The 16684-nt window shown below is 25.7% G+C and overlaps 1 protein-coding gene across 1 annotated transcript; it reads left to right on the top strand.

The window, feature by feature from the left end:
- Nucleotides 1-1096: 1096 nt before the first annotated feature.
- LOC145844101 (uncharacterized) lies at nt 1097-13074 on the top strand. The gene is made up of 5 exons (XM_082951450.1): nt 1097-1690; nt 3443-3545; nt 4740-4827; nt 10810-10932; nt 12629-13074. The coding sequence occupies exons 1-5, from the start codon at nt 1115-1117 to the stop codon at nt 12804-12806; spliced, it is 1068 nt and encodes a 355-aa protein (XP_082807576.1). The 5' UTR covers nt 1097-1114; the 3' UTR covers nt 12807-13074.
- The last annotated feature ends 3610 nt before the right edge of the window (nt 13075-16684 follow it).

The following is a 16684-nucleotide window of genomic DNA, read 5'->3' as shown; positions in this document are numbered from 1 at the left end:
TTCTTAATTTAGTTTTTTTCACTTGATATAAAGTTCTTTTGTTTTTTTTATGTATTTCAAGCATTAAAGCTTATTAAGAGACTGAACTTTTTGGCATTTATTAAATTAATTAAAAAAGCTTTGGCTGACCAAGACAGACTTTGTTGCTTCAAAGATTGGCAAGTTTATTAAAGTACAATAAAAATTTTTTAAAGTATGAAAACATCCATGTTTTTAATATATATTTAATTTGAACTAATAAAAAAACTTTGATAAATATTCTTCTTGAATGAAAACAAATTTAACAAAAGTCCTTTAATAAAGTCAGTTGTAGCTAAGTGAGCTAGGAGTAACAGCTTGGATGTAAAAATGATTTAAGGTTAAAAACTTTTATACAAATCTAGTTAATTTCTAGTTGCTAAATAAACTGTTCTTATGAAATTAAATATTATTGCTATAAGTGTTTATATATGTAAGTTGGTATGAATTTAGTGTACATAACTTCTATTTTAAATAGTAATGTTTCATTAACATTTTAAATATATTGCCTTGCTTAATTTAAAAGCTTGATTTTTTTTTGTGTTAACATAAGTCAAAAATGTGTATTTTTCTCACTTAAAGCTTGAAAGTTTTAGTAAAACTCATTTGTTAGCAGTATTTTGCTAAACTCAGGCTATTTTAAATAATTTCCAAAATTACTTTACTAAAAGCATCTGCAGTTGTATAGAAATTGAAACAATACAACTTTTTTTTTTCTATCTAACAATTTGCAATAAACTATATGTATATTTATTATGTTTAAAGAAACTAATTACTTGCAGAAAAAGTTTTTTTTTTTCAAAAGCTAAAAATATGTAGAATAGTTTTTATACATCTAATATAGTATGCTCAAAATAAACTATTTTTAACCTTTAAAAAAAAGTTAAGGTATATTTTATGTATTTGAAAATTTAAATAAAAAGTTAAAAATAATTTCAAAAATAAAAACAAATCTTTTCTTAATAATTTTCTAAATCCTGTCCTTCAGCTGCATTTTTTTATCCCTGATTTTATAGAAGGTTAAATCAAAGGAGTTTAAGCTTCATTTTTCAAAACAAAACATTATTTTTTTAGAAACATTTCATAAAAAGACAATATGGCTAATATTGAAGAAGAAATGCGAAGGTTTGAAGATGCTATCAAAACTGATGACAGCACCCTTCCACCTCCACCTATGTTTAAAGTTCAAAAAGATGGAGACAAACCAACCAACACAGATAAAGTTCCATCTCCAATGGTTCCACCTCAAATTTCTAATGCACCTAATTTTGGTCCAAACTTTGGTTTTCAGGGCCCACCTAATAATGGCCCAATGCCAATGAATAACACAGGACCCATGCCTAACAATTTTGGACCAAGACCAATGCTTAATATTGGACCTCCTCCACATTTTGCTATGGGTCCTAGACCGATGGGAGGACCACCATTGGGACGACCTCCAATGGGAGGACCTCCTATGGGGGGACCTCCAAGATTTGGTCCACCTTCAGGTATGCCTTTTATTCCAATTCCACAAATGGACTTTTCTGGATTACCTGAAAAGAAAACAGTATATTCAAGTGCTCCAGTTTTAAAAAAGCCTAAGTTAGAAGAAACTGAAAAGCTTAAAGATTCTAATGATCAAGTTCAAATTGGCCCTGCTAAAAGCAGTTCTGTCAGTAGTGATTTACCAGTTAGTGCTAAAAACTATTTAAGTAAATTTTTAACATTTAATTATAATTTATTATATTAAAGTAAGATAAGGTTTAATTTAACATCAAAAATGTAAAAAGCTTCCGATTCCTCTGGTTTCCTGTTATTGAAATTTTATTAAGAAAACAGCACTGTATTTCTTTAAAAATTTCATAAAAATGCTTGATTTTTTTGAAATTACTATTTGCCTAGAGCAGTATCAAATTTACAATTTGTTATGATGGATAGAAAAGTGCTTTAGTTATTTAAAAATACCATTAAGCTTTTAAAATGCGTTATGGAGCCTATTATACTTAAAGATATTATATTGATCTAAAGCATTTACTTATCATAGTGTTCTTAAAGATCAGGGTTTTCCTAACTTATTTCATAATCACCCACTTAGTAGAAATCAAAAAAATAATCCCTTACTATAGTAGTTTATTATCTTTTAGTTTTTCGCCTCCGTATTAGTTGTTGCCCCTTGATAGTCAAAATTACTCTCAAGTAAGCAATACCACCCATAATTAATTTAGGAGGCAATACCACTGCTCTGAACTATATTGAATTTTAACCAAAACTTTAAAAAAGCATACTTATTTATAAAATAATAAACTTAAAACTTATGATAAAGAAAGTACAATATTATCAACTAATAAACTTGTTGTAGCAAGTGAAAAATTAATATGAACAGTAGCTAAAGTCAGTGGTTTTATAACTCTAAAGATCTGCACACAGTAGATCAGTAAATGAAAAGTCATGTGCAAGCTTGATTGTTATAAAAATACATACTTTAAATAATAACAAATTGTTATTTATAATGTTTACTTTACTAAGTAAAATATATTATTTAAATCTGTCCACAAAATATAAAAACCACAAGTTTACATATAATATTTTTTCAAAGAATTTACTCTTTGATTTTTGTTTTCCCTTTCTGGCTAAGTCTTAAAAAAATATTGGGAACCCTTATGTATAAATGCTATAACTAAGTTTTTATAATTTTTGTTATGGTTCATAAAAAATAAACTAAAACACCAAAACTTACTTGTTTTAACTTTATTAGGTTTTCAATTTATCTAAAGTATTCCTTGTAATTTATGTGGTAATTCATCCTAAAGTAAGATGTTGTGAGGACTATCATTAATTAGGTCTCAGTAGATAATTACTTTGGTGTATATTGCATGTGCCATATAATTTTCCTTTTCTAGTTAAAACAATTTAATATTTTTTAAAGTTCACATAAAGTTTAATTCGTTACTAATTTTCCACATGATATACCTAGATATTTTAAGTGAGTCATTTATAGCAATGAAAATTTGTATAAAAAATAATGGATTTTCTAATATATATACAAATTACAAAAACAAAGAGCGTGATTATTTTCTAAATTTTGATGTTGTTCAATTTTTTATATGTACCATAAATTTATTTTTAGTAATGTTTCATAAAAACTAGTAGTCAATTTACTTAAACTAATCATCTTTTCTTTTTGGATTTGTTTTATTTGTAAAATGTTTACTTATATAAATAATATTTAAGACATTTTAATTGAAAATACTGTATATTAAATTTGTAGTAGCTAAACAGAAAATAAGATTCATTATAATAAAATACTAAGAGTTAGCTAGCTGATCAAGTTTAATACCTAGTATTTTAAATATAACTTAGTTGCTAGTACTAATTAAAAGCAGTACATTTTTCTTGGTTTTTTTAATCAAACACTATTTAACATTTTAATGAACTTTTTTAGTCGAAGGTAAAACCTAATGAGACAGAAGTAAAACGAGTTGAAACAAAGCAACCAGTAACTAGAGTGCCACAATACAATAGAACTGTAAATAGAAGCCAACTACGTAAGTTTCTATTTTGTAATAGTTTTTGAAGTTAATAGCATTTGTAATTTCAGTAGAAACATTGATAAGGTAGACTTTTTGAGAGGTTTTCAATAAACCTTGATTATAAGTTTATTTTAAGAAATAACTTTACAGTTGATATCTTACAGAAAAACAGCGATAGTTTTTATTTGTTTTAGTTTTGATTAATTTGAGCTTATTAAAAGTTATGAAATTGATCAATTCAAAGTTTTAGATTTTGTTTACAAATCTATGTTTTACTCCTTTGAACTAAATCAAACAAGATCATCAATTGAATAAAATATGTAATTTTATTTATATAAACATGCAAGAAGACATTAGACTAAAATTTGAAATAGAATTGGTATTTATGATAAAAAAAAACAAAATAAAACTTATAGTTTAAAGCTACCAATTAGGAAAATCAAAATATTACCAGGTTAGTTTATGTTGAGGTTAGAAAAATGTAAGCTACTTAATAATATAAAAAATTTAAAACTTAAACAAAAAAATATATTTACAATTAGCAAACTTGTAAAATTCGTAAACAACAAAAAACAACTCTTGCAACTAAAACACTAGACTGAATAACTGCTTTTACTAATTAAGAAAATTCAACTACCTTAATTGTGACGAAACTATAAAATCTTATAAAATTCAATAGTGCTTTATATTTGAAACTTTGAAGAAATTGGTTACTTTTGTTGATTTTAATGTTTTCTTGTACAAGTTAAAATAGTGATGTTATTATAAAATTTTCATAAAAAAAAACTTTTAAAAATGAACACATGAACATATTAACTCGTTTCTTAAATTTAATGAAGTTATAAAAATTTTAATAAATTAATAAATATTCTAAACATTAATCCAAATGCAACAAGTTTTTATTTTGTATATCATAGTTATAGTATAGAAATTTTCAGGAGTTTATTAGCATGTTAATAAAAAATATATATTATCTGTTTTATTTCAATTAAGCTTGATTTCAAAATTTATATTAAAAATAAACTATTTTTAATTCTTCAATCTTTCTTATTTTAGTTTATCTTTAAAAACTTAAGCAAGTGTTGAAAAAAAAGGTACCAGAATCGCTTAATTTTGACAAATTGTTATTGTTAAATAATATAGTTTTAAATAAAAAAGATTGCAGTAGTACAAAATACTAAGAATAAAATTTCTAAAATTATTAAACAGCAAACAAAAAAACGAAGTACATTAGAACCGCTGCTGGCCAATCATGGGATGATCCAACCTTGAATGAGTGGGATCCTAATGACTACAGGTTATTCAAAGTATACTTTTAAGTTTCAATTTTGTTCATAGTTTTTTTGAAGTTTAACTATTTTTTTTTAATGTTTATTCATGGGTTGTCACACACTAAGGCTACTCAAGATAGTTTGAAAAAAAAAGATAACTCAGGCCAGCTTAGCCTAGTTTGAACTTTTTTTTTAAAATTGCAGGCCAGTTCAGGCTAGTTAAGATATTTTTACTAAATTTCTGAGTAGTTTTTTATGACTTTAAATCTCCTTTTTTCCATGAAAATTGTATTTTTGATATGTCCTTTTTTGTTATTTTGATGTTAAGCTTGATTAACAGGTTCTTTTTCATACTTTTCTCTTATATGAATCTATTTCTTTAATTTTTTCATAAACTGTACTTCAAATTTTAGAATATCTAGTGTTGGTTTCAAAAATTTTCTATTATGGACCACATTTGCATGGTTGCGGGCCGTAGGTTATACCTTTTATGGGTTACATCCATTTAATTTAAAACTATGCTTGCGGGCTGCACTTTGATGACCTCTTTTTTATATACTAAAGATTTTGAGACTATTTTAAGGGCATAGGAGGAGGGTAAATCACTTTTTTCACAATTTAGTCTTATTTTATTACGTTTTAAGTGAGCTACAAGTTGCTTTTTACAGATTGTTTAAAATCAAAATAACTTTTGACAGGGTTGCCACTCTTAAAGTCAAAAAATCTTCCCTGATTGACCAGAAACTTCCTTGAATTTCCCTGAGTTTTTTAAAATCCTTATATTAAACAACTAGCCGCAAGGCTGAAAAATTTCTAAACAAGCACTTCAAAATAAATAAAATTAACTTTTTTGAACAAATATTGAAACTGGACTAACTAAATCTCATTCTAGATCTAGAAAAAAAGTTCCCTGAGATTTTAAAAAATATTAAAATTTCCCTGAAAATTTTAGAAAAGACCAAAACTGCCCTGAGTTTCCCTGAGTTAAAAAAAAGAACCAAAATTCCCTGAGTTTCCCTGAGATTTTCTATAACTTGAAAATTCCCTGAGTGTGTGGCAACCCTGTTTTGAGAAATAGCCAGTCATAGTCGGAGAACCACAGGTTTCTTATGTGAGGTGCAAACCAAAACGGCAAATAACTAGAAATCACTAAAAATATTTCTTCTCCTACGTTTTTTGAGATAATTATCTCAAACTTTAAGGAAATGTTCCTTGCAATATTTAGAAAATTATTTCGGAAAATTTATAAAAAAAAAAGAAAATTTATGATAAAAAAACAAAAAAAAAACTTATTTTTTCAATAAAATTTTTAATTTTATAACTTTATTAATTTTGTTTTGAAAGAATTTATATATATTGCAAGGAATGTTTTCTGAAAGTTTGAGGTAGTTATCTCTAAACACGTAGGAGAAGATAGATTATTAGTGAAATAGTCTTTTTTTGCAGTTTTAGTGGGTGGCTTCGCGTTTAGCCACCAAATCCTTCGCTTTACTGAGCACAAAAAATATCTTTTTTTAAGAGAGCGTTCAACGTTTTTAAAAAGCTAACTGTTATCTAATATGAAAGTTCATTATCGTAAATAGTTAAATAACGATGAAACCAATGCAAGTTGGATAAAATAAATTTAAATATCAATTTTAAACGGGCTAATTTTAAAGTGTTTTTACTGTATTTTTATACTATATTTAACTAACTTTTACTATTTATACAAATTAGTTATGTTGTTTTTTAAGTTAAAATAACTAAATAAAAATTGTTTTATTACAAAATTACATGTTAAAATCAACGTTATCCATTCAAAAATTAATTTATATATAAAAAAAATATTAGGATAAAATTAATGTGGTAAAATAAAACTTATAAGAATAATTAAAAGTTTTTAATAAGCAACTTTTATAATTTTTATACATTTAACGTAAAACAAAGTTACACGATTTCAAAAAATAGTTTGATAAAAGCATAATTTAAAATATTATATTTGAAAATAAATCTACTTACACAGGGATGATGAATTAATATATTAATTGTATCTATTTCAATATAAGCTAATAAAAAGAAGCATTTACTTACTTATAGTATGATAACAAATTGCATATAAAAAGAATTTAGACTTTAAGATATAAATTTGATTAAAACTGGTAAACGAATATACTTTTTCTATTTAGACTAAAAAGAAACTGTTGAAACGTAATATAACAAAATTATAGATTAAAAAGATGGATTTGATCAGTTTTAACTAAAAAATGACATAAATAAAATTTATATTAAAAAGAAAAACTTTTTAAACGTAATAACTAGAACTCATTTTTAGTATTTAGAAGTAATAACTTAAAAATTTTCAACTAAATGATTTCAATGCTTATTCTTTCAGTTAAAATAAACACGAAAAACCATTTAAACGTCCTTATTAGAAATGTAGAACCCTTTTGTACATAATTAACAACAGTAATTGGTCGAGGCATGGCTTTATAGTCAATTTAAATAGATATCATGAGAATAAATGTACTTTTAAGGTTTAATAGACACGAAAACAAAGTTATAGCATTCGAAATGTTGTTTTTGTACATAAATTAGACAGACAGTTTAAATGGTAAGTTAACAGTTTTAATATAAAAATAAATAAATTTATTTTTTAGTAACAAAAAACATAAAAACGCTTATAAACCTCTTATGTAGAGGTGTTTAGTACAAAATTACATAAAATAATAAAATTGTAGTTTAAGCAGGTGTAGTATATAAACTTACGATAAATAAACTTTTTAACAGAAACAAAAACACAATTATAGCGTCTTTAAAGTTACTTTAAACAAAGTTTCACAAAAAAAATCAATTGCTGTATTCAATAAAGAAAATAAAATTTCATAAACAATTCTATATACAATCCTTAATAAAAACATATTTAACAATTCAGATAGTTTCATAACCTGTTCGGCAGTTAAACTTTGTAACAGTTTGTATAGGTAGTATAATTTCCTATGACAATAAACAGTTCAAAATTGTATGGTAAGCAGTTAAAAAAAGATAATCTTACAAAATACAAACTTTTTGGTAAAAAAAAAGGTAAAAAAATACAAAAAAACTTTTAAATCAGTAAGTAGAGGGTTTTATCACTTAAATTAGAAAAATAGTAAACAAATATAAGTTGAGCATGTTAAATTAAAAAATTAACAATAAATGAACTTATAGGTTTAAACTACCACAAAAGAATATTTAAAACGACTTTAAAGTTGTTGTAAAAAATTTATTTTAAAAATAAATAAGTCTGTACTGTATCTTATATTTGTTTGATGAACTCATTTTTTAATTTTTTTTTTGAAATATTAGCAAAATAGATATGTATTTAATTGTTTTATCATATATTTCTTAAACTTTCATTTAAGAATATAACTGCAGTGCAGAAATTTGAAAAAAAATTTATAAGTTATGAAATTTATAAAAGCTAAATATGAATTTTATAGTAAGGTCTAATGGCCGAGCAGTCAAGGTGCCAGGCTTAATAATATTATAACCACACATTTCTGGGCTTAAAACCTATCACAACCAAATTATATCATTAATTGGTGATCTGCTGGACCTACTTTTTAGGATCCGATCCGGATGCTAAACATTTTATGTTTCATGTAATTTTGATAGAGAAAAATAAACTTATAAAAATTAATTATAAAAATTATTTTATATATATAGTTTCTTATAGTATATATATACTCTAGTTTTACAATTAAGTTTAATGTTAAATAAAAAAAAATAAAATAACTCCCTATGGCCTTAAAAAATAAATAGTTTGGTCATAAGCTTTTTAATTTTTTTATCAAACTGTCGAAATAGGATTTTTTTTACTAATGCATTAATCACTTCCTTAAAATCTGAGGTTAATTTATTAAAAAACCAAGAAGACAGAATTTTAGTAATTTTTTTTTAATTTAGAGGAAATCACCAATGAAAAATTATTCTTCTATATTTCTATTAAGCTTTTTATACAAAAGACTTTATCACAAAAATTAGTAAGCAATTTTTTTTTCTGTGAAAAATACTACCTATGGCATATAATTTTAGCTTTCATAAATATATTTAAGTCTAACAAAAAAAAATGGGTAAATGGTTCAAAAAGCATAAGAGTGGTTTCGGATTCATAAAAAAACTTAGTACTCACCTTTTGACTCAAAAAGTTTTGAGTCTAAATTTTTTGTTTCTTTTAAAGTTTTTTCTTAAAAAAGTCAGTATAGGAATCACATTAGCTCTGCTGATATAAAACAGGGCTAATTGAAATTACCTTACTAAAATTTTAAGATACTAATTATAATGTATGAGTTCTTCCCAATAAATAATTTTACTTTTATTTATGTGATAAGTCAGAATGTAAGCGTTTACAACAGTGTTTTAAAAGAAAACAAAGTTATAAAAACTACAATCCTGAGTTTCCGTGAATTCAAAAAAAAATCTTTCAAAAAAAACAGATGGATTTAAAATACTATAATATTTATTCATTATCACATTTTTAGATTAGACTAACATCAGTTTTATTTATCTATGTGCTGTTAACTGTGTCACCATTACTACTGTCTATAACTTTAAATATTATAATATTTTATTGTTTCACTCAAAAAAAATATGTTTTACTGTTTAGCTCTTAGCATCAACTTATACAGTTGAATGATTTTACCTCATTGAAAAAAGCTATCTTTCGTGCTCAGTAGAGCGAAGGATTTGGTGGCTAAACGCGAAGCCACCCGTTTTAGTTTGCGCCTCCCATAAGGAACCTATTGTTGCCTCTGACTTTGACTGGCTATATCTCAAAGGTTATTTATGACGTGCCCTTAACAATTTAATACAACTAAATTTTACTACACTTATAAGTATTATTTTCTTTAACTCTGTATCAAAATTTAAAAAGCTAGTGTTATTACCATTATTTAGTTACATCTAAAAATATAAATTAAAATAGTGATAATAACTCTTTTATACAGTTTTTAGTATCAAAACTGTATACATATAATGTTGCAGACTAGAAGTGTTGTGTAACCTACTAAAAACAATATTAGTTTCATTAAAAACTTATTATATATATATTCTTTTTAAAGTAGTACGAATGTTGCTAACTTTAAATACTCTACGTTTTCATTTTTTTAGAAAAATGGTTTCTTTTTATTTAAGCATAGTAGAAAAACTGTTTTACTTCCTGCTATATTATTACAGTTAATTATGTCAAAAACTGACAACTAGGTACCTTTAAACTTAGAACTTATTGTCAAGTAGTTTTCATGGAGATGTTTGTTATATAGATATATTACAGTTCAGTAGTATTGAAATGGTATGTCTTTTAATGCAGGGAAATTTGTTTGTTCAATATACCTTTATTATATATAAAATGAATAAATGTAATGTAGAATTACAATTTTCTTCACTATACCTTGTAATCTCAGAACAAAAAAAAGTTTTTGAACGAAGTTATGTCTAAATAAGTAGGTATAAAAAGTCTGCTAGGTAAAAGAGACATCACTAATCTATAATACATTAATAACTCATACTAATTTTATATATACTACAGGGTTGCCACTTTACCTGGAAACCTGGAAAAACCTTGAAAAACCAGGAATTCGACAATTTAGGCAAAAATAACCTGGAAAAACCTGGAATTTTAGAAATTTTGAAAAAAACCCGGAAAAACCTAGAATTTTTAATAACTTTAACATTTTCAGTACTAAAATTTCAATTTGACACAATAAATCAACATATAAATAAGATTTTTTTGTCATCATCAAAAAATTTTTTTAATAAAAAACACGTTTAAAGTAACTTTACAGCATCTTTTAAATGTTTTTGTACTATTTAACACAGTTTCTTTTATAGAAATTAACTTAAAACTAAAAATAGACCCAAAAATGTTTACCTTTAAAAACCTGGAAGAAATTTGAAAAACCTGGAAAAAATTTGGAAAAAACGAGTGGCAACCCTGATACTAATACTGACGTGAAAACAATAGAAACATATCTCAAACAAATTTCTAACAGAATATTTTGTGGAGATCTTGGTAACGAAGTTACAGACGATACGTTAACTCGAGTATTCACAAAATATCCTTCGTTTCAAAAAGCTAGAGTTGTTCGTGATAAAAACACTATGAAGAGCAGAGGGTTAGTGTTTCTTTTGGTATATTTATATCTATAAAATATTTATCAGCTATAAAAATTATAGAAGTTTGTTGGATGTACTGTAAAGTATAGCAATAAAAGTTTGAAATAAAAAATTGTAATACTAGTAAAAAGTACATTTTAGTTGAACATTTTATACTGACTGGTCATAAAGTTTTTAAGTTTGAAAAATTTGCAACTTTTAAAAACTATCATTGAAAGTAAAAGATTGTTAGATATCAATAAATCTTAATGATTCTTCTTTAGTAAAGCTTTTTATCTAAAGAATTGATCATACCAATTCGATCATCAGACCACAAGCCCTCGGTAGACTGATTAGAAATCATCAGTCAGCCTCCACCGAAGAACTTGCAGTCGTCAATCTACAAACGGTTTATACATGCAAGCATGAATAAACAATTCTTCATGCTTGCATATATAAACCGTTTTTAGATTAACGACTGCAAGTTCTTCGGTTGAGGCTGACTGATGAGTCCTAATCAGTCTACCGAGGGCTTGTGGTCTGATGATCGAATTGGTATGATCAACCCTTTTGTTAAAATTAAGCTTTGTCTCACGGCATACGAAAATCCAGGCTTCTGCTCTGCAGACTTTCGCTGATGTTTTTGTTGAGCTTTTGTCTAACAAATTAATATTATTTTATTAATTTTAAAATAATTATCCATTATCAAATCGTGCATTTTAAGTGTGTACTAGGTTTGAAAATAAATTAACTATGTATATAATTATTGTTTGTTAAGTAATAAAGCATAAGTATTAAGTAAAAGTTTATAGAAGTTTTCTAGTTTCAAATAATTTTTTTTTACCAGTAAGTTTTTTATTAGTTTTAACATCATAATTTTATTTTACTTAATTTTTTAAAAATTAATTTCTACTGGTCGTTGTTAAAGTAGTTCAAATCACAACATAATAAAAAAGAACGTTTATAACATTATACAAACTTATTACATATACAATTTAAGCATAACACTAAAAGATTTCCTATAAATAATACTTGAATCTAAGAGTTTTGTTTATAGTTTTCGGTGCGTTAAATTGTGGTAATAAAATTTTTTTTTTTGTATATTTATTTTGTTTAAATACAACTTACACGCAGCATGAACTCAGTTTTACATCTTTACGGTTATTTTAAATTGTTGTTGTAGAAAAACTAAACTTTTAGATAAATAAGTTCACATAAAAACAAGAAATTCAAATTTATTTGTTAATTTTACATTAATTGAATAAGTTGATAAAATAGTTAACAACTAAGAAAAATCATGGTTTTGTCGATGTATAACATTTATAAATTTAAACCTAGTAACATTTATATTAAAAAAGTTATCCACTTCTTAGGAAATTCTAAATTTGATATAAAGAACCTTTATGTTTGAAATTAACTAAACAGAATGTATTAAGTTTTTTTAAAATACTTGTTTACAAAAAGAAAACATGGTAAGAGCTGTGGTGTTAAATTCATATAAAACTTTATTAAGAAGTTTAATATCGTATATAAACTAAAAATGATAGTTATTTAATTTTTTGAACAGCTCTGCTTGTTTTAAAAATTTTTAAGAATAACTTATAATTTTAATTATATGTTATATTTTAAATGTTTTACTTATCACTTTGATTCCTTGCCATTTTTAAAACTTAGCATCAACAATTTTCAAAAGCTTAAGATATTCAAACTTTTTAGCTACGGATTTGTCAGCATGAGAGATCCTGAAGACTTCATTCGAGCGATCAGAGAAATGCAGGGAAAGTACGTTGGCAATCGGCCGATCAAGCTGAAGAAAAGCACGTGGCAGGACCGCAACATAAAAAATGTCAGAAAGAGGAACAAGGAGAAGAAGCGTCTCGGCTACAAAGTTTAAAAAATGAAGCTGTGAATTATATTTTCATGTAAACCCTTTCAAGCAAAATTTAGGACAAAACTATATATTTTTAAAGCATTTAGAACTAAAAGTTTTTATAAATATGAACTTAAATAAATATTATTTAAACTATTTTTTGAAGAAATTATGTTCAAGTTTCAAAAGTGTACCTTATAAACCAAAAACTGGTAAGTTTTAGTCTTATTGTAACTTTTATATTCAATATAAGTTGTTTCTTGGATTAACTCAGAAATAAATTTTGTTGTTTAAGTTTTAGTGAGTTTATTTTCTAATTTATGATTTTAAAGTAAGTTTACTGGTGTTTTAAATGCATAAGATTTCAATGAATATTATTATGCTCTGCAACCTTAATAATTTTACTTATACACAACATAGAGCTCATTTATTAGTTTATTTACTTAAATTTAAAATCAAAATATTAACGTTTGTGAATATTTGTCTACGTAATAAGAAACAGGATTGTCTCAAAACCTGGAATCCTGGAAAAATCTGGAATTCGATAATTTAGGCTAAAATTACTTTGAAAAGCCTAGAAATTGAGAAATTTTGATAAAAAATCTGGAAAACATATGGATTTTTAAACAATTTTTACATGTTAAGAATTAAAATTTTGATTTGACACGACAAATGTTTCCTATATATAATTTTTTTGCGACATCAATATTAAAAAAAACACATTTACAGTAGCTTTACAGTATCTTTTCATTGTTGTTATACCATTTAACACAGTATTCACCTTGAATTTAACTTTAAGGATTAAAAATTAAAGTTAAATAAAGAAAGAGTATTGTGTAAATTTGTTTTTACTATATATTTCAGTGAACTTGTTCGCTAGGATCTTTATTAGCAAACGAATAAATTTAAATTTGAAAAATGATACCTTCCGCATTACTTTATTCACTGCGAGTACTTGGATTATCTTTTTATGATGCCTGTTGATACTAAAAGTAGAAGCAACATACTAGAACCTATTAAACTCGACGGCTAGCTAAAGAATATCCAAACGGCCAACCTGCGCAGTAATTATTATTATTTTTAATAAACACATATATACACCTACTTTAGCTTGTATTCTTTCCTTACAGTATGTATTGTTTTACAGAGCTCCGTTAAAGTGTTTAATACGTTAACACACAGAAACATGTGTTAGTTAAATAAAGAAAGAGTACTGTGTGAATTTTTTATTATTAAATAAATTTTTATAAAGTTTAAAAGGTTGTAGTATTTTTATGAAAAGTTGAGTTATTATGGAAAATTTTCTACTATTATCACAAAAACCAATATTGTCTGTTCAATTCATACTAGTTTGATTAATTTAAGTAGCCAACTTAGTAGCAGAATAATTACTAGATATGCTTTGTTTTTGTTTTTATATTTGTTTTATATATTTTTATTTAAAAATTAAAAAAGTTTTATTGAGAAAAGTATCAAAATTTTAGTTTGGGCTTGGTAGTTTTTTAGAAAAAAGTATTAGCCAGCAATCTTAATAAAAATTAATTTAAATTCTTTAAAAACTTTGTACAATACTATAACATTAATCTACGTTATTTTTCTTAATTTTATAAATAAGTTTATATGTTATTTGTCGGGAGCTTATTTAATGGTAGGCTAAAAATGGAAAGATAGAGTCCTGAGCGTCCCGGGTTGTGAAATAAAGGTTCTAAAGGGACCGGAGAATATTTTTACTAACAATTGTGAGTAAAAACAAGTCGTTATTCGTGTGCTGTTATTGGTTGTAAAAAACCTTCTTTCGAAAACCTCTTCTACATTTTCTGCCAAGGCTATAGAACTATTTTGATCTGGACCTGGTGGTCTATTAGCTTTGTGATATTAAAACACTTTTTTAGTACTGCTGCATGCCGGATTACACTTGAAAGCAATGAGTTGTTTTTACTACACTTCTGCGTTTCTATACAAAAAGGTTCTATCAGTTCATTAAGGAGGCTAACAAGTTTCCGTTCATCAGCTGTAAGAATAATTTCGGGTTTAAATTCATTGTTAGCCACGTAGTTCTAGACCAGGGTTTCCCAAAGTGGGCGATATCGCCCCCCTGGGGGCGATTTTGGTATGTCGGGGGGCGATAAATAGTAAAGGGGCGAAAGGGTGGGCGAAAACTAGTAAGGGGGCGAAAAGGGGGCGATTTTAAAATTTTTTGCAGACATTTAGTTTTAACTTTTTAGCTTGCTTTTTTACTTATTTTAGCCTGCTATTAAATATTTGACCCTGAGGTAAAACTTAAACAAAATAAGTCCATTTCGTTCACGTGAAATTTCTAGAAAAATCAAAAAGTTTAGGACTCCTCTTATCAAGTAGTTTACATATTTTTATTCATATCTTTTCTCATTTAACAATTACATAGGTCATAGACGAGTGAAAATCCTCTCACCATTTCATAACCTGACATATATGCCATTTATGATCATAACTGCTTTGTAAAAATCTATGTTGTCGATTATAAACTATCACCCTATGATATCTAATTGTTTCTTGAAAAGTCACTTGGTTAGAAAAAAAAAACTATATTAAAGTCAATTTTGCAATAGAATAAAAAAGTTGTAATAAATTAAGATAAATTTTGTAAGTTTTGTTTTTGAGCTTGCACTACTAAATTAAAAAAAAGTAGATTTTGATTATCATGTATTCACATGTTTCTTATTTATGTTTGATAATTCTTAAAGAAGTGAAATGGTTATAAAAAGGAAACTGTCTAGAAAAGTTTTTGGCTGTTTTTAATTCAGTTATTGATTATTTTCTTAAAAGGATAAGGTATTGGCAGACAATCTTGTTAAAAGAAAAATAAAAGAAATGAAAATGCTTATATGTTAGACTTATATGGTAAGTTCTACCATCTGAACAAAAATTTACAAGGTAAAAACTTGAACCTTGTGAAAGTCATAAGTAAGATAACCAGTTTTAGAAACCAACTTGAACTGTATGGAAAAAATTTCAAAAATAATCAGTTTGCAAGTTTGGAAAGCTGAAAACTTTAGATAAGTGAAGGTGATGTAGAAGTGCTTTCATCTCATCTGAAACAGTTTAAAGGTGACATTGATAAACGGTTTAATTACATTTTTTGATTAAATGTCACGAAGTGGATTATGGATCCCTTCGAAGCAGTAAGTCAAAAACTGAAGTCTTTTTGAAGTAAACGTTTACTTATAGGAAACCTTCTCAGACTTACAAACTGACCTTGAACTTAAAGTAAATTTTTCGAAAGAACGATAAAAAAGCTTTTTGACTCAACAAAAACTAAGGCAAAATTTTACCATCATTTGGGAGGAAGTTAGATTGTTGTTTATAGCTTTTCCTTGTAGGTTGTTGAGAAACCTTACAGTTCAGTTATCAACATCTTTAGCAAAAGATCTTATCTAGATATTTGTAATTTGTGATTTTTTGGGATATTTCTTATTTAACCTGATTTTTATTGTATTTAAGTATGCTTTTTTAATAAAAATAATTCTATTTACTTTATTTATTCTACAACAGGTTTGCTTAATGCCTAATGAATATAAATGATGGTAGACTTCCTCTTTAGTTCGCACTTTTTACCAAAAAAAAGTACTAACTTAAATTTGACTTAAATAAAGTCTATTACTAACTAATTATTATTAAAGCAACAATATTTATAATATTTTGTAGCTTATACAGATTTGTTGTTTTAAATGAATGCTTATTTTATGTTTTAGTTGCTTTTATGTTTATTCATAACATTATTGCATTATTATATATTTAAATCTTCCACTTGTATAAAAAATTATCATGTTTTCTTGAGTTCCCACTTTTTGGTTTTGTTCAAAGTGTGAACTCAAGCGGAAGTCTACTGTATTAATTAAGTGGTTTATGATTTTAAAGTTTGT

Source organism: Thalia democratica, chromosome 9, assembly GCF_965202585.1.
Source record: "Thalia democratica chromosome 9, ktThaDemo2.hap1.1, whole genome shotgun sequence".
Taxonomy (NCBI): domain Eukaryota; kingdom Metazoa; phylum Chordata; class Thaliacea; order Salpida; family Salpidae; genus Thalia; species Thalia democratica.
Note: the sequence above shows the minus strand (reverse complement) of the source record. Positions and strands in the feature narration are given on the sequence as shown.